At 44.7% G+C, this 19,977-nt stretch overlaps 1 protein-coding gene and 1 pseudogene across 4 annotated transcripts in view; one reads left to right on the top strand and one right to left on the bottom strand.

Annotated features, from left to right (window-relative positions):
- The window catches only part of DLGAP3 (DLG associated protein 3), an 856,617-nt gene that overhangs the window by 25,016 nt on the left and 811,624 nt on the right, over positions 1 to 19,977 (bottom strand). For all 4 annotated transcript variants that reach the window (XM_063954417.1, XM_063954415.1, XM_063954413.1 and 1 more), the window contains one exon: positions 14,362 to 14,789. In XM_063954417.1, the coding sequence (XP_063810487.1) occupies positions 14,362 to 14,789 (428 nt within the window). The remainder of the gene's footprint in view (positions 1 to 14,361; positions 14,790 to 19,977) is intronic.
- LOC135052013 (5S ribosomal RNA) lies at positions 12,376 to 12,493 on the top strand (annotated as a pseudogene).

Consider the following 19,977-nt stretch of genomic DNA (forward strand, 5'->3'; position numbering starts at 1 on the left):
ACGGAGACAACCAATCCAACGCTGAACCTTCAAGCAAGGAAATAATGTATGCCACTTTGGACCGATCCGTGGGGAAGTTGTGTGAGAGAAGTTCAAAATGCACCTCGCATTGGTTAAGAAAACCACGGCAATTCTTTGGATTCCCATTATAGCGAGAGGGAGTGGGAAGCTGAAGGCGTGACCCGGTTCCAGACAAGGATTGAACTTTACTGGGGACAACCACTGGAGCGGGTACTGGAGCTGGAGCCGGAACTACTGAAGCCAGGGAAGCCTGAATTTGATCCAGCCAGCCGGATAATTCCAGGAGATACTGCATCACCTGGCTCTGTGCCGCCTCCTGACTCTGAACTCGGGAAACCAAGTTTTGGATGGCACTTGACTCTGGGTTCTGATCTCCCGGGTCCATGGGGCCTGAGTATACTGTCACTGACCTGGGTTGGGAGTGTTGAGAACTCGGGGGTTCTTCCGATGATCGGAAAGAGGAACCACAGCTGGGCCGGAGCAGGTATGGCCGGATGTAGGTTTTCCTCATGCAGAACTAGCCGTAGTAACTGGTGTGTAATACTAAAGAATTAGTCGTGGCCAAGGCTTGGGGGCGATGCTGAAGAAATGAATAAAGATTTGAGAACGTTGTTGTAGCACACAGAAGAATGAAGAACTTGTGAGCGATGTTGAAGAAATGAATGAGAATTTGAGAACGATGTTGAAGTACACAGAAGAATGAAGAACTTGTGAGCGATGTTTGAAGAAATGAATGAGGATTTGTGAACAATGGTGAAGCACACAGAAGCACACAGAAGAATGAAGAACTTGTGAGCGATGCTGAAGAAATAAATAAGGATTTGAGAACGATGGTGAAGCACACAGAAGAATGAAGAACTTGTGAGCGATGTTTGAATGAGGATTTGAGAACGATGGTGAGGCACACAGAAGAATGAAGAACTTGTGAGCGATGTTTGAATGAGGATTTGAGAACGATGGTGAGGCACACAGAAGAATGAAGAACTTGAGAGCGATGTTTGAATGAGGATTTGAGAACGATGGTGAGGCACACAGAAGAATGAAGAACTTGAGAGCGATGTTGAAGAAATAAATGAGAATTTAGGATTCAGTGTAACTCTGGAAGTATGGGAGGCATTCCACTTAGGGATATCATGGTACACTGGAAGCACAGGAGGTGTCCCACTAAGAGATACACTGTAACGCAGAGAATGTCCCACGGAGTGATACACTATAACGCTGATAGCACAGTGAATGTTCCACTGAGCGATACACTATAACGCTGGTAGCACAGTGAATGTTCCACTGAAAGATACTCTGTAACGCTGGTAGCACAGGGAATGTCCCACTGAAAGATACTTTGCAACGCTGGAACACAGGAGACGTTCAGCTTGAGAACATACTGAACGCTGCTAGCACTGGTGATCATTGAAGAGACAATACTCAGGCGCCGGGGCTCTATACGTTGTCTTCCTTTGAACTTCCTGCTGTCTCCCGATTGGCGGAAGGGGCCGATGACGTCACCCGGCCACCACGCTCCCGTGGACGCCGGTTGCAATGGCGGCGCCCACACCTCGGGAACCCGCCGGAGGTAGCGCCAGCAAGACGCAACAACCCGGAGCCCACCGGGGGCGACGACCGCCGGGAGACCCAGCGCACCCGGAGCGGTAAGCGCGGCAGCCGCAGCGCCGCGAGTGTGACAGTCGGAATTTCTGTGACGAGCTGTCCTCTTTACGTATACCTTCAAAGCCCTCATAACATCCAAAGACTTTGAAGTAGCGGAAGTGTCGGTGGTAACCGGAACCACAATAGGTTGGTTGATGTGAAACGCTGACACCACTTTCGGAAGAAATTGCTGACGAGTTCTGAGTTCAGCTCTGTCCTCATGGAAAATTAAATAGAGGCTCTTGTGAGACAAAGCCCCCAGCTCCGACACACATCTTGCTGAGGCCAAGGCCAACAGTGTGATGGTCTTCTACGTAAGATATTTTACGTCCACCTCCTGTAATGGTTCAAACCAGTCTGATTGGAGGAACTGCAGCACCAAATTGAGATCCCAAGGTGACGTGGGAGGCACAAAGGGAGGTTGGATGCGTAGAACACCTTTCAAAAATGTCTGGACCTCAGGGAGAGAAGCCAATTGTTTCTGAAAGAAAATGGACAAAGCTGAAATCTGGACTTTTATGGAGCCCAGACATAGGCCCACATCCACACCTGCCTGCAGAAAAAGCAGGAAATGTCCCAGTTGAAATTCCACCGCAGAATAAGTTCTGCTCTCAGACCAAGAGACATATTTCTTCCAAATACGGTGGTAATGTTTAGACGTTACCCCCTTCCTGGCTTGGATCATAATCAGGATAACTTTGTTAGGAATCCCTCTTCTGGCTAGAATCAGCCGTTCAACTTCCATGCCGTCAAATGTAGCCGCGGTAAGTTCTGATAGATGAACGGGCCCTGTTGCAGAAGATCCTCGTGAAGATGTAAAGGCCACGAATCTTCCAGGAGCATCTCCAGAAGGTCCACGTACCAGGCCCTGCTTGGCCGGTCCGGAGCAATGAGTATTGCTTGAACCTTTTCCCTTTTTATTCTTTTGAGAATTCTTGGGATCAGGGGAAGTGTAGGAAACACGTACACCATCCGATAGACCCATGGAGTCGTTAGAGCGTCTACCGCCACTGCCCGTGGGTCTCTCGACCTGGAACAATACCGCTTGAGCTTCTTGTTGAGACGAGAAACCATCATATCGATTTGTGGATATCCCCACCGTTGTGTCAAGCCCCTGAACACTTCCGGGTGAAGGCCCCACTCCTCTGGGTGCAGGTCGTGTCTGCTGAGGAAGTCTGCTTCCCAGTTGTCTACTCCCGGAATAAAGACCGCTGACAATGCCACAGCATTTTTTTCTGCCCAGAGGAGAATTCTTGACACCTCTGATATTGCTGCTCTGCTTTTGGTTCCGCCCTGTCGGTTTATGTACGTCACTGCCATCACGTTGTCCAACTGGACTTGAATGGCCCAATCCTGAAGAAGATAAGAGGCCTGTAGAAGGGTGTTGTATATGGCCCTGAGTTCCAGGATGTTGATTGGAAGGACAACTTCCTGACTTGACCATCTTCCTTGAAACTGCACCCCCTGGGTGACTGCTCCCCAACCTCGGAGGCTTGTGTCCGTAGTTAACAAGATCCAGTCATGAATTCCGAACCTCCGACCCTCGACGAGGTGTGAGGTCTGTAGCCACCACAGAAGGGAGATCCTGGCTTTTGGTGACAGATGAATCCTCTGGTGCATGTGAAGATGCGATCCGGACCATTTGTCCAACAGATCGATCTGGAAGGGTCTTGCTTGAAACCTTCCGTATTGAAGCGCCTCGTAAGAGGCCACCATTTTCCCCAGAAGGCGAATGCATAGATGCACCGATATCCGGGTTGGCTTCAGGACATCCAGAACCATCGACTGTATTACCAATGCCATTCCAACGGAAGGAACACTTTCTGCGACTCCATGTCCAGTATCATTCCCAGAAATGGGAGCCTCCGTGTTGGCTCTCGGTGAGATTTCGGAAGGTTCAGAATCCACCTGTGATCCTGGAGAAGTGTGGTTGAGAGGCCAATGCTGTCCAGCAACCTCTCCCTGGATGGCGCCTTTATCAGAAGATCGTCCAGGTACGGAATTATGTCCACTCCCGGCATTCAGATCACAGCAATGCCGACAAGGGTGCAGAGGGTACCCTAACCTCCCTCCCCCACCCCTAACCCTCCCACTCCGCAGCCTAACCCTAACCTCCCCCCAGTAGTGCCTAAACCTAACCCCCCTTTCCCACAGCCTAAACCTAACCCTCCCCCCTTAGTGACTAACCCTAACCCCCCTCCCTGCAGCCTAACCCTAACCTCCCCCACTCCATACCCTAACTCCCCCTGAGTGTGCCTAAACCTAACCCCCCCTTCCTGCACGTTAAACCTGTGGCGGCAGTGCATACCTACCTTCAGGATCCTGATGGGATATTGTCGTCGGGATGCCAGCGTCTGTGTTCTGGCAGCTGTCGGGATTTTGGCGTCGGTATTACAGCTGCTGGGATCCCGACATCCGGGATCCTGAACACATACCTGTATATGTGCTCTACCTGGTTCAATGTGTATAATGTGCTCTACCTGGTGCAATGTGTATAGGGGGTTCTACCTGGTGCAGAGTGTATAATGTGCTCTACCTGCCGCAATGTGTATAAGTGCTCTACCTGGCGCAATGTGTATCGGGGGTTCTACCTGGTGCAATGTGTATAACGTGCTCTACCTGGTGCAATGTCTAGAATGGGCTATACCTGGCTCAGTGTGTATTGGAGGCTCTACCTGGTGCAATGTATATAAGCGGCACTACTATGTGGTGTAATGTGAATTGGTACTTTTTGGCCACGCCCCTTCCCCATGAAGCCATGCCCCTAAATTTCTGCAACTCGCGGTTGGCGCGCGCTGGGTGTCATTCCAAGTTGATCGCTAGCTGCATTCGTTCACTGTGCAGCGATGAGGCAAAAAATGGCACTTCTGGGCATGCGGCGCAATGTGCACGCGCGTCGTACTATTACAAAGAACGATGTCGTTTCACACAAAGTCTAGCAAAGCTTTTCAGTCGCACTGCTGGCCGCAGAGTGATTGACATGAAGTGGGTGTTTCTGGGTGTCAACTGACCGTTTTCAGGGAGTGTTCGGAAAAACGCAGGCGTGCCAGAAAAAACACAGGCGTGGATGGGCGAATGTAGGGCGTGTTCGTGACGTCAAAACAGGAACTGAACAGTCTGATTTGATCGCAAGTGCTTAGCAGGTATTGAGCTACTCTAAAACTGCACAAAACAACTTTGCCACTGCTCTGCGATCCTTTCGTTCGCACTTCTGCTAAGCTAAAATACACTCCCAGTGGGAGGCGGCATAGCGTTTGCACGGATGCTAAACACTGCTAGCGAGCGAACAACTCGGAATGACCACCACTGTCCCTTACTTGGACTATAGGTAAGAGAACACCAATTCACTTTCTGTCAAAGGGCACCATAATGTCTAGTTAAAGTTCTGGTGCAGAGTGTCCTGGATACTACACAGCCCAGCAGCATTGTCACCCCATCCTCCCCCTTGCAGCACTTTTGTAGTGTCCAAGTCAAGTCTGAGTTTTTATATTTGAATAAGATTAATAAGAACCTATATTCCGAAGGGAACCAGAAAAGGACAGGTAGGATCCCAATTTTAAAAAGTGAGGGGTCCCTGGGACCCACTTTTTTTTGGGCTCAGCGCGATCAGTGCAGTGGCTGTGATGACGAGGGGTGTGCTGTGGGCGGGCCAAAGCTAAACTATGTGTGCGCTGTGCGGCATCTGCTGGGGGGCATATCATGTGTATCTAGCACTGCTGGGGTGGCATATCATGTGTACCTGGCACTGCTGGGGGGCATATCATGTGTGAAAATATATTTATTTATAGTTCGATAATATGAAGTTGTGAGGCCACGCTCACTCTTCCAGGAGCACGCGCGCCTTCGGCGTGCGCATAGGGGGGTGGTGCGCTTCAAAATGTTCTTGCTCAGGGTGCTAGTAGGCCTGGAGCCGACCCTGACCCTAATTGCCTGATTACTCCACGTTTGTGGTTGTCTGTTACAGTAAAATATACTCAAGACTGTCTAGTACTGGTACTTTTTTTTCCCTTCAGAGAGACCTGAGCCCAGAAGCAAAAACCTTAGATAAAAGCCACAAACTCCACACACGTTTGTGCTATGAGCACAGAAGGTGTCCACTATTGAAGCTAGCCCCCTAGCCATGTGGATTAAAGCACTCCAGGTTTATGTAAACTTCTGTTATTTATAATTTGGCTATACTGTTGCTTATTAACGTTATAAAATTGCTTTGTGAGGATCAAGTCTCACAATTCACTTTTACCTTATTCCCTGCATTTTGTTGAGTCACTCAATCCATCACTACACTATCATAATCTGTTAACAATAAGCCAACAACAAACTATATAGAAGTGAGCACTGTCCTCTAGAGTGAGACCCTGCTTGATAATATAATCTTGATAGGATATTAATCAACAGGTGGGTCTGGGAAGCAGATTAAAAAACCCCACTGAATAATATTGCTCATACCTCCCAACATTTGGGAGATGTGGATTGGGACAGTGGGGCATATGTACTAGGGTCCGAGTTTGCCGGAGGAGTGGGATGCTGGTCGATCCCTGATGTTTTTTTTAAAGTGGCAATCATTTACAAGGGAACACCATGATTGTAAATGATTGCCACTTTAAAAAAAGTCTGAGATCGTCCGACATCCCGCACCTCTGTCAAAGTCGGACATACATATGCCCCAGTATTTGCACACCAAAGGTGTACGCAGAGAAAAGGGTGTGACTTAGTGACAGGAGACAAGGCCTCACATAATGGTAGATGTCCACGGGGGGTGAAGCACTTTTTTGCACAGTAAGAAACTGTGGAAAGTGCTTCACTCGGCTGTACAAACAGCCCGACGGAAGGCGCCGGACAGCGATAATATGGGATCACGCATCAGCGCTCACCGCTCATCGATAGCCCATACACACAGGACACGTTTGAGCTCAAAGTAGCTAAAAATGCCCAAAATGAGCTACTTTAAGCTCGAAATCGCCCAGTGTGTATGGGCCTTATATCTACTGTTTGGATGTGTCACAGCACCCATTTACCACTGCTCAGAACAGCAGGTGAGAGGCCTCCCAGACCTTATTCCCTGTGGGACACTGCAGCCTGTGGGACAGGTGGGATGTCTGTATTGATACAGATTACACTGATTTACTTAAGTGTGGCTCATATACTGTAAATGAGATAGAATTCTATTATAATGTTAAGTTAGGTGTTGCTCTCTAAAACTGCAACAATCTGGATACAGTAAAGTGTCCCTAGATACAGATACAGATCCCACTATTGAGTTCTAAAACTGAGTTTGTTAAGAAACAAAATACTATTTTGCAAAAATAATTGAGTAACCCCAAACCTCAGTTCTAAACAGCAAAACATTCATTGAGTTGGTAAAGTGTGGGATCCCATGGGACAAATTATACACATTCCCACTCATGCCGTGATACAATCTGTTATTCATGTCTGCCCAGCCTGTCTGTTAATGATAACATTATCTGTGAATCTCATTATGTTATTCTGTAGGCTAATCATTTCCTCTCTTCTCATATTAACGCCTTCAAATATTCAACAATCTGACTGACTGACTGACTGACTTGGGGCAAAAACATCAGGGCTGCACCTTTGGATGCATTTCAGTCATGCAGAGGCAAACACGCAGACAATCTGACAACTGTGCTTTACTGCAACCCTTAGAGATTCCTGATGCAGCCGTTACGTGGTACTTTGATATGCAAATTAAAAGCTTTGCTAATAAATGTTTGAACATGTGCAGATTTGACCTTTTCAAATCATGGAACAATCTTGTCATATACTAATTTATAGTAATCCTCATGTGCAAGTGTTCTTATCATTTTCTAAAAGCCAATTACTGACACATCACTGTCTTAGTTTGTTCTGCCTGGAAAGAGCAGGTGGCACGAGACTTTACTGTATATACTTTATGTTACATATACAATATGTACACAATACTGTATGTCGGGAAGGAAATACCTAGGGGAGAAAAGTGTACTGGTCTTATGGGTATGTGGGTTATGTTTATGCTTGTTTCCGCTCTCTGACAGATTAACAACAGGACAGTTTGGGCGGTCGTCCAGGGCTCCCAAATACTGCCCCACCCCCCAGCACCGCTTCCCCCCCTCCCCCAACACACATACTCACTTGTATCTACATCACCAGCAGGGTAACTGGGGTTTCTGTGTGGCATAATATGGACTGTGAACTACAGTGTGTTATCACACTTGTGGTACTGGGGGATTATTTACACATTGTACATTTTAAATAACACTGCCAGGATATCATATAGACAATTTTATTGGTAAGTGCCCCCACAAACCTTAAGCCAGCCCTGGTAACACAGCAGAGGTAGTATACAAATACATATCACACAATCCTCTTTGGCAGTGATGTACAACTTGTTTTATACAGGTGTGTCTATAAATTTCACCAAGGTATATGGCTATGCAGAGAAGGATGGGCATGTTGCAGGGTGGGCATAAGTAGGGAGTAGGGGCACAGTCACGCAGATTAGTACAAACACATGATTTACCTTTGCAGGCTGAGAATACTGAAATAAGATAAGTGGACATAGAGGACACATTTTTGTACCTCACATTTTAATTGCACAATGTGATTTCAGTATGAACCAGCGTATAAGAGCAAATTCCTACACTCTTAAGGTGCCCATACACTCGTCCGATAAAGTCTCTTTTCACCTGATTCCAACGGATCGAGATGAGAAATCGGGTGAAAACAGGCCAAATCGCAGGTTTTTGATATCTGATCCGATACGATGCATGTCATGATAGCTACCAATGGCTTGTGGTCAGTTTCCACTGTAAATGTTTGACCATATACAAACTGATGAAATCGCTCACATGCATATGTGATCGCTAGAAGTTCTTTTTCTATCTGATCATACCTTGTTTCAGCACTTGTCAATGCTCTTGATGCATAGATTACTGGTTGCCATGTATCCTCATGTTCTTGTAACAACACTGAGCCTAGGCCAAATTGTGAAGCATCTGCTGAAATTCTTATTCTTTTCGCAGGGTCAAAGAATCTTAGTACCGGTTGCTCTGTAATGATTTGTTTCAAGTTTTGACAACTTTCTTCTTGTTCATGTGACCACATCCACTCGTTATCTTTGTCCAACAACCACCTAAGAGAGGCTGTTCGTCCAGAGAGTTGAGAAATAAGCTTTCATAAGTAAGTAATCATTCCTAGGAATCTTCTGACATCGTCTTTGTTGTTAGGACGTTCCATGTTCACTATGGCTGACATTTTCCTTGGGCCTGGTTTTACACCTTGATCCGAGTCCACATCGCCCATAAAGGTAAGTGTATTCACAACAAATTCACATTTGTCCTTGTTTAGCTTTACATTCACTTTCTTGACAAGTTCCATTACTTGTCTCAATCTAGAATCATGTTCTTTCTTTGTAGATGTGTGTCATCCATCATTGTTTCAACCCCTGGAATATGTTCAAAAATCATGTGTATCCTTTTGTGATATACTTCTGGAGCAGAATTCCATATGGTAGTCATAAAAATCTGTATCGACCTTCTGGTGTATTAAATGTACAAAGCTTTGAGCTGGCCTCATCTAGCTTCATTTGACAGAATCCTGAAGATGCATCCAATTTACTGAACCATTTTGCTCCCGCAAATTGCGGCATGATTTCATATCTGGTTGGTAGTTTGAAATATTCTCGTTTAATAGCTTTGTTTAAATCTCTGGGGTCTAGACATATTCTGAGTTGTCCATTTTTCTTTTCAAAATTACTAAGGAGCTCAACCCTTCAGTAGGCTCATAACTTTCTGTATCACACCCAAGGCTTCCATTTGGTTCAAACCTTGTTTTAGTTTTTCTCTGAGCGCAAACGGCACTTTTCTACATGGGCGTATCACTGAAGAAACTTGCGTGTGTATGTTTATTTTATGGTCTCCAGGCAAACAACCTAGACCTTCAAACACATCTCTTTCTTCTCTAAACTTCGATTTGCAGTCATCTTCTACTTGTGATGTCACCATAAAAACTTTCTTTAGCAAGCTTATACCGCTTTTACACTAATAAAGCGGGTCGCAGCCGGGAACCCTGACACGGGAGCTACCCGGCTGCGACCCGCGTCAGCCCCCTTTTAAACCGGACTCACCAGCCCGGCATATTGCCAGGTTGGTGATGTTGCCGGTGACGTGACGGGGGCAGCGCTTGGAGATCACATGATTTCCAAGCGCCACCCTCACATAGAGTGTAAACGGGAAGCCGTGTCACGCGATATGGCTCCCGTTTACACTGAACAGTTTGCCGGGTTGAACTATGCAAACTTCCCGAGTTGGAATACCGGGTCACTTGACCCGGACTATTCCAACTCGACCCTTTTACACCAGCCAGAAACACGGGTTATGCACGTTCATGTGCAATAACCCGTGTTACTAGCTGGCGGTGTAAAAGGGGTATTAGTTTCTCACAGGAATTTAGGAGGACATGTACTAAGCAGTGATAAAAGTGGAGAAGTGAGCCAGTGGAGAAGCTGCCCATGGCAACCTATCAGCTGCTCTGTATATGTTTATAGTATGCCAATTATAAATGTTACATCAATGCTGATGATCCACTGGCTCACTTCTCCACTTTTATCACTGCTTAGTACATGTCGCCCTTAATCCTAGAATGGGTTCCACATCTTTATCCACAATCAATAGAGATGTTTTAAACTGTTGTCCTTCATATTTCAGTGTACCTTTAACAGGAATTTCCTCCCCAGTATACCCTGTAACTTTTATTTTGGCTGGATGAATTTTAGGTTTTACTCTAAAAGTCTTGAAGTCTTGAAATGATTTTAAATTCACCTGCGCGCCAATATCAAGCTTAAAGGGAGTGACAATCTCATTCACAGTTAAAGGGACAATCCATTCTTTCTTATCTGCACTGCAAAGTTCAATGCACTCCACAAAGAATTCCTCTGCTTGTTTAACAGTATGCACTTTGGTTGTTTCACTTTTCATTTTACAGCATTTGGCAAAGTGATTAAGTCATAGTTGCCTACCCTCCTTCATTCTACAGGAGACTACCTGAAATAGTAGCAATCTCCCTGACTCCCTGAATAGTCCATCAATCTCCCTGATTTCACCTTACCCCCATTATGCAGCTGGTACATTCTTTGGGAAACAAAAGAAATCAGAGATACATACAATTAAATGCGCTCATCAATGCCATTGCCCTGCATTGGTTATAAGGCACAATGATCCCTTTGGCTACATGCATTTTAAATAAGGTTTATCAGGGCCGCTTACAGTATATGGAACCTCTTGCAAAACATAATACACAAACAAATCCTGAAAAATATCAGTGTCTTTTCTTTATCAAATAGATCTTACTAACTTTGGGGCTCATCTACATTTGGATGTAAGTCATGTTTATGACACGCCTCTCAGATGTAGCAGTACACATCCGCACTGATAGGTGTTACTTTCACAATCTCCCTGAAAGGCTTTTTCAAAAGTAGGCAAGTGTGGATTAAGTCTACCATATTTAATGCAGGTTTTACCATAAGCAGGGCACATTCTAAGATTGTGAGCATTTCCACACCTACTACACATTTCCTTGTTAGACTGTGGCTTAGACTGCTTCATTCTTGAGAATGGTGGTTTGCTTGGCTCTGTTTTCTGCACTACATGTACAGCACCATCAGCTTCCATGTGTAACTTTTTGGCTTGAAATCTAGTTATTTCTGCAGATCTGTACATAGTCACTGCCTTGTCTAGTGTTAGGTTTTGCTCTCTCAGCAATCTCTCTTTAAGTCCATTATCAGGTATTCCACAGACAATACGATCTCTAATCAGTGAATCCTTTAAATCACCAAACTCACAGGTTTTACTGAGTGATTGCAGCTCTGTAACAGACTGATCAAATCCATCTACAGACTTCTGATCACATGTGAAAAACTTATATCTTTCATATGTCACATTTTTCCTTGGCACAAAGTAATCTTCAAACTTTTGCATTATAGAAGATAGCACCATATTCTGCCCCTCATCAAACTGAAAACTATTATAAATGTCCAGCACACCCTCTCCTATCACATGGAGGAAAATGGATGCTTTAGTTTTGTCAGCCTCTGTACCAGCTCCACATGCAGCAAAATATATATTAAACCTTTGCTTAAATCTTTTCCAGTTCTCAGACAAGTTACCAGACATCAGCATGCCTGTTGGAGGAGACAGTTCATCCATGATTGCTCACTGTTTGAAGAGAGGAGCACATGGCAGGCTTTGCAGACACTGTGTATCACAGCTTTACAGACTTCTGCAGAATCCTGTCTCACTCTGAGCACTAACAGTCCAAGTAAAACTTCTTCTGACACCATATTTTGTTCATATGCTTGTAATTCCAATCATTAGGACACAGAGGCATGTGAGTTCACTTCTGTGCTCTTTTATTCCATTACCAACTCCAAACACACTGCACACTGGACCACCCACTTCCCAGCATTCCCTCTGGTCCTAGCGACCATCACTGAAGATTCAGGCTTACACATTTTAGTATGGGAGTGTCTACAAACATTAAGCATTCTAATGCAATAACATCACACTATACTTCTTGAATCATCCTTTCCTTCCCCATTTAGAGGTTAGGGAGGAGACATTCACTTATCACCTTTGGGATCCTCTTCTATTACTTTCTTCTTATCCTACTTATTCATGAACTCTCATAAATGATTCCAATAGAGAAATACGAAATAACATTACCTACAACCAGACCACACTGAATTTGCCCAATCTCGTCCGATCTTGGAAGCAATAAAGTGTTGGGCCAGGCCAGTACCAGGTGGGAGACCACATGAGAATACCAGGTATTGTAGGTACTCTCAGGGTTTAACTTTAAAGCAGATATATATTTTATCTATCTATTTTTTTTCCCCACAAGACTGAGTCAGGGTGCCTGAGAATCTATGTGATCCAGTCTTGCAGTCTTGTTTTCTTATCTCACCATCAGTAATAGAGGCATATATCAAGAGTCTGACACTTCATGCAATGTTTGACATACCCTGAAATGTTTGCACATATCCACTTACAGATACCTCTTTATTAATCTATAGCACTGAGGGTGAGGTGTACTCTGTTGACATTCAATTCTCTGATAAAATGGACTTGCTGTAGACTGAAATCATAGAGCAAGAGAACTGCACCTCAGTGGGATTTAGACTCCCCCATGTGATATTCGGGTACCAATACTATTGTAAAGAGTCTATAATTGGTATTCTTTTCTTCTATATTTTCACCTTGATAACAGGCAAAACATACCTGTATATATACAATATACCTGTACATACAGGCCATTTCAGGGACTGATATATCTCTGCTCTCCTTTAATTTAATTATAGGAAAATATTAGATTTTATTGTGTAGAATCTTATTTCTTTTTATTTGTGCAGAATTTAATTTCTTTTTCATCCATTATTATGATTATATGAATTCTTGTTTTGTTCTTTGATTTATATCGAAGAGTGCTCTTGAAAGAGTCTTTTTTTTGTCTGTGTCTCTCTCTCTCTTTCTCTCTGTTGATTTGTGTAGTTCCTATACAGAGTAGATCGTAAATAAGTTTTATAGTATTTTGAGTTGACCTTACTGAGCCCATGGGGGTATATTTACTAATATGTTCAGCCATTAGATTTACAATATGTTCAGCCATTAGATTTACAGTGAACTTTCTGACAGGTTGCATCAGATGTGACCATGCCAGGCAAGTGGTTAACAAATAAACAACTGAGAGTTGCAGCTTTTTATTAAATAACTCTATGGGCTCTATGGGGGGGGGGGGGGGGGGTATGCCATTAGGTCAATTTTTTTTGCCTAGGCGAAAAAATTAGACTTTTTTGCTATTTTTAGGGCGAATAGATATAGGTTTGTAGTGATGCAGGTAATGCTGTTTAGTGTGCTGCATGCCTAGTTAAATAAATTAGTTACTTTTTTTTAAGTATGTATGTTGTCATATGTATGCTCATTTTAGCGAACTGTTGTGCATAACTTATTACTATTTTAAGCACACGTTCTTTAACATTTTACCTGCATATATTGTGTTTACACCATGACTCTTAATGGCTGCCTAACATTATTCTGAGAGAATAGAACAAGAAACAAACCATCCCATTTCTGTGCCTTCATCGATGTATAAGAACTGCGTTTATTCTCACAATTTTGAGTGAATGCATGCAATGTTGTGTTTGTAGCTATGCATGCACTATATTTGTGATGGGGTTGTATAACTGCAGATGAGATTTTGAGTTTGGCTAAAGGTCTTTGCAGATTTGCGATTGAAATCAGTGTGCGTTCAGTCGCAATTGCAATCTGAGCTGAATGAAGCCCTCTGTATTTTAGGAACTTAATATCTACAGTTTGGGGTGTTATCGATTCTGATTTAAGGTGTAAGAAGAATTTAAAAGAGCCTCTTTGTGCATTAGTGACAAAACAGATGGTAAGTGGATCTAGCAATCCCACATCATAGTAAGGTAAGTAAGAAAATCAGTAAGCTAATAATATTCCTCACAGTCAGTTTCATTTTATGTTTTGCAGTGACTGAATGAAGTATGGCACAGATTTCTGCCAGACTCTTAGCAACTATCATCTGTTTTTGACTACCTTTAAGACAAGAGCCCCACAAGTTCTAGTATTATATTTGTTTTCAACATAGTAACAATAATAATTTTATAAGTAAAAATGGGCCACAGCTTACTTTCTTCTGGTAAGTCATATTCCTCTGCCTCTCTTTCCATCTGCTGGCACCACCCTTCCATTCTTTCCACCTCTGCTTGTAACATCTTGATGAACCACTCTCCATCCCTGTGACAAGGCGATGCCCTTCCAGAGTCTGGGAGGCTACGAGCACCTCTATCCAACCAGGACTCCTGACGTGCCTCGTCTGCAGTATCATATTGCATTTGATAGTCCTCTCTGTATGCCCACTGACCCTGTGTATGCACTGTCTTATACACAGAATACTGCTGGCTGGTGTCTGAGGGTTCAGAGGAGTGGCGTTGGAAGGAGCGACCAAACTGCAGGGCCTTGTCTTCCGTGGGAACAGTCAATCCAGGGAAGCCTTCAAGCTCAAGGTCAGCCTGCACTCCAGCTGTCACACTGTTAGAACGCTTAAACCTTGCTCTCCTGGTGAGGAATAAAACAGAAATTAAGCAAAAATGAATTAAAATATAGGACATTTCAACAGGTGAACTAAGATCAATCTCTTTGTGGAAAGAATAAGACTAGCAGGAAAAGTCCAGTTTTATACAGTTCCAACTTGTTTATTTATCTATAAGGAAGGTCAGAACCTCAGCTGTTCAATTTACAAAAATAAATCTAAGATTACCTTGGGGAGATTGTATGAGGGGTGGTAGGCTGGAATGGAAAGAAAAAATAACTTTTATGGACATATTGAAAAGCTGTGAGTCTGGATAGACATTTAATTCAATGTGGTAGGGCATTCCAGAGGTTTGGAGCAGCCCAGAAGAAATCCGGAAGGTGAGAATGGGAAGTTGAGATAAGGTAGGAGGTAAGGCAGCAGTCGTTGACAGAGTGCAGAGGATGGGAGGAAGTATGCAAGGGAATGAGGGTGTACATGTAGAGAGGAGAAGTGGGATTGAGGGCTTTTTAGGCAAGAGAGAAGTTTGATTCTGAACAGGACATTGGAACAGTGAAGTAACTGACAGAGGGATGACGCTAAGGAAGATGATGATAGAGAGGAGAGGTGATAGAGGAAAATTATGTCAGCAGCAGAGTTAAAAATAGACTGAGGAGGAGTGAGGTAAGAATTAGGAAAGAAAGGATAAGGGGTTTTATTAGCTTCCATGGTGAAAAAAGGCCTGATGATGATCCTGGAAATACTGTGGAGGTGGAAATGGCTGCCTTGGTTTGGGGGCTAGTTGTGGTGAACAGAGGAAAATGAGACGGTGTCAACAGAAAGGGAGAGGAGGGGACAGGATTTTGGGTGGGGAAGGACAATGTTTTGGTTACGGAAGCATTGTGTTTCAGGAAGCATTGTGAAATTCAGGTGGAGACGGTTTACAGACATGAGGTGACAGAGAAGGTAACAAAAGGGGAGAGAGATCAGGGGAAAACAGATATATTTGGGTATAATAGATGTGATAACGGATGCCAAAGGAACTAATAAGCTCACATAGGGCATTGGTGTAGAGAGAGAAGGGGGTTGGGAAATGTAGAGACAGAGGGGGTAATTCAGACCCGATCGCTGCTGTGCACACACATGCACACACCCAGGACACAGTGTGTGCATGTGTGTGTGTCATCAAGTACCCCTCCCCCCCAAGACGCAGTGTGTGTGTGTCATCATGCCCTCCCTCCCCCCAGGATGCAGTGTGTGCATATGTGTGTCAGTGTATCATCATACTCCCCCCCAGGACGCAGTGTGTGCATGTGTGTGTGTGTGTGTCATCATGCCCCCCCTCCCCTCAGGATGCAGTGTGTGTTTATGTGTGTCAGTGTATCATCATGCTCCCCCCCAGGACGCAGTGTGTGCATGTGTGTGTGTGTGTGTGTCATCATGCCGCCCCTCCCCCCAGGATGCAGTGTGTGCATGTGTGTGTCAGTGTATCATCATGCTCCCCCCCAGGACGCAGTGTATGCATGTGTGTGTGTGTGTGTGTGTGTCATCATGCCCCCCCCTCCCCCCAGGATGCAGTGTGTGCATGTGTGTGTCAGTGTATCATCATGCTCCCCCCCAGGACGCAGTGTGTGCATGTGTGTGTCAGTGTATCATCATGCTCCCCCCCAGGACGCAGTGTGTGCATGTGTGTGTGTGTGTGTGTGTGTCATCATGCCCCCCCTCCCCCCAGGATGCAGTGTGTGTTTATGTGTGTGTCATCATGCTCCCCCTCCCCCAGGACCCATTATATGAGTGTGTCACCAAGCCCCCCCCCCAGGAAGCAGTGTGCGTGGTACCATGGCAACCCCCCCCCCATATGTTTAGCACCCACCCTCCCATACTTTGTTGGCAATGCACATGAAACCCCTGGCAATGCGCTGGAGACCCCTGACAACACGCATGAAACCCCTGACAACAGGCAGGTAATTTAAAAGTAATTAGAAACCTTACTGTGTTGCATCATTTGTAAGGGGCATTATTCTGTGTGGGGCATAAAATGGTGTCAGGGCCATAACTGTGTGTGGCATAATATGTAATTGACATTACAGTGTGTGGCATAATGGGCATTACGGTGTGTGGCATATTGTGTAATGGCATTACGGTGTGTGGCATATTGTGTAATAGACATTACGGTGTGTAGCATAATGTGTAATGGGCTTTACGGTATGTTGTATAATGTGTAATGGGCATTAGTCACTGCCACAGCTGCCCATTCATTCCCGCTCCCGCCGAGAACCCACCCGCATAAATCGGCACCTATGCCCTGTGCTGGGTGTCCCCCCACATGTCAGTGTGCCTGATCGTAGCTGTGCTAAATTTAGCACAGCTACGATCAACTCTGAATTTTCCCCAGAGAAAGAGCAGTTGGACAAGGAGGAAATGACAGCTGGATCACATAGCCTGTTGGACTGGAGAGTTTTCAGGAGAAAATGGTGGTCAACAGTGTCAAATGCTGCTTTGAAGTCAAGGAGTTCAATAATACAGGAATGGTGTTTTGATTTGTTCACTAGGAGGTAATGAAGTTGCCTGGTCTGCACCTAGCAAGAAACTCCCAACTCCAGGAGGAATAAAAAAACACCATCATTGTGTAACCCCATGGACACAGCCATTTTCACCTGTTTATATTGCTTAAGTTGGGTGAATGGGAACAAAAATAAGCACAAATTACATTTGCATTACACTTTAGTAAAATTAACACCGTTATCAGTTTATTTTTATGTCTTTTTATATAAAATTCTTATTTCACCACATTCCTCTAGTTATGTTCCTGCATGCAAAGTGAGATGTGACTGTATAAATGGGTTCTGTATATCTATGTGCCCTTCCTATTTGTGGCCACACACAAATTACTGACCTGTATAACTGTATGTCAGCTACATTGTGCTGATACTTCTTTTAGTAGTTTCTCATGCATGTTTCTGACAAGACAATCCAACCTACTCAAAGACAATGGGGGTCATTCCGAGTTGATCGCTCGCTAGCAGTTTTTAGCAGCCGTGCAAACGCATAGTCACCGCCCACTGGGGAGTGTATTTTCGCTTTGCAGAAGTGCGAATGCTTGTGCAGCAGAGCATCGGCAAAATCTTTTTGTGCAAAACAAGAGTAGTCCTGTAGTTACTCCTCGTGTGCGTTGATTCTAACGACGGAGGGACGGCTTTTGACGTCACACACCCGCCCAGCGAACGCCCAGCCACGCCTGTGTTTTTTCTGCCACGCCTGCGTTTTTCTAAGCACTCCCTGAAAATGGTCAGTTGACACCCAGAAATGCCCATTTCATGCCACTCTTCCTGCGTTCGTCCATGCGACTGGAATGTTCGTTATACTCTGTGCAAACCCACGATGCTCATTGTACACATACGACGCGCCTGCGCATTGCGGTGCATATGCATAAATGGCGATTTTTAGCCTGATCGCTGCGCTGCGAACAACGGCAGCTAGCGATCAACTAGGAATGACCCCCAATAGCAGACTGAAATTTAAGTTTTGTTCCAGTCACTTTATATTGATAATTTTAGGTCACCCTTGGTCTTATAGTATATGCAATCCACAGACACTGGATAAACAAAAAATATTGCTTAGGAAAGATTGGTTTAACCAATCAGATCTTCCATTCCCAGTCCCACATTCATAATCATTTCTGTTCCCCATGAAAAGGTCCAGTCTCTGGGTTTGCATACCGATTTACTGTTCTTTTAAATGGAGCCCATAATAATATTAATTTCCAAACATGAAAATTGTCAGTCCTGCAGCGCAAATGGCCTTTTGTGAAGTCACATGGCTATTTGTAAAACTGCATCCATTTGATGGGTAAGGGTAGGATGGCATTTTTATCAGCTTGCCCTGGCAGACAGAAGAAGTTGGGAAGACTGGGATTTAACACTGGTTAGTGGATCTTCTGACCATCTGCTGGAACCTAATTTCACCCCTGTACTTTTAAAGGCGGGCACATTACAATTTCCAGGTGCACTTTGGGAAAACGCACATTGGCCCTCATTCCGAGTTGATCGCTAGCTGCTTTCGTTCGCAGCGCGGCGATTAGTTGAAAAAGCAGCACTTCTGCGCATGCGTATGGGCCGCAGTACACACGCGCGAAGTACTTTCACACAAAACTATACAGTTTTACAAAAGGTCAAGCGACGCTTTTCAGTCGCACTGCTGATCGTTGTGTGACTGATCGTTGAGTCGCTGAAGAAACACGAGAGTGGCTGGCCAAACGCAGGGCGTGTTTGTGACGTCAAACCAGGAACTAAACAGACTGCAGTGATCGCAAGGTAAGAGTAAGTTTCGAGCTGCTCAGAAACTGCATGAAAATTTTTACGAGCAGTTCTGCTAACCTTTCGTTTGCACTTCTGCTAAGCTAAGATACACTCCCAGAGGGCGGCGGCTTAGCGTTTGCACTGCTGCTAAAAGCAGCTAGCGAGCGATCAACTCGGAATGAGGGCCATTGTTATCATGCAAGAAATGTAAGAAAACACCCCAAAATCACACACAATAATCACAGTTACAAGGTATGCTCACACTGATGATTATTTTAAAACATACACGTAATGCTAAAATGAGCAGTATTTTAGGAGAAAAATGTGTAATTAAAAATGAATGACAAGGTGGTCCTAAAATATCACTAGGCTAGACTTTGTAGTGACATTTCTAATATGTAAGTTACCTGCATTTTTACAGAATATACACCAACTTGCAGATGTAGGCACAGAATGATGATACATCATGGTCTGCGCAGAGAGGTGGCCTTAAAAGCCATAAGTCAAATACTCAGACACAGGGGTGTATCTACCTATTGGCCAGGATGGCACTCGCTAGGGGCGCTAGGCAAGGAGGGGGCGCCGCCTGGCTGTGCCACCCGCGGCCAAAGGATAGAAAAGCAGTACTGTCAGACTGTACCTGGTGAGAGTCTGTTACTGCTGGAGCGGCGCTGGTGTCCGGCAGCACCGCACTTGTAATCAGACTCAAAATAAACTACAGCTCCCAGCAGCCCTTGTTGCTGGGAGCTCCCGGCAGCAAGGGCTGCTGGGAACTGTAGTTTATTGTGAGTCTGATTACAAGTGCGGTGCTGCTGGGCACTAGTCTGATCACTAGTGCAGTGCGGTGCTGACGGACACCGGCGCCGTGTCGGCAGTAACAGACTGTCACCAGATACACAGCAATTGTTATAAAGCACAGTGCTATAGATCTATTTGT

This window comes from Pseudophryne corroboree, chromosome 2, assembly GCF_028390025.1.
Source record: "Pseudophryne corroboree isolate aPseCor3 chromosome 2, aPseCor3.hap2, whole genome shotgun sequence".
NCBI lineage: Eukaryota > Metazoa > Chordata > Amphibia > Anura > Myobatrachidae > Pseudophryne > Pseudophryne corroboree.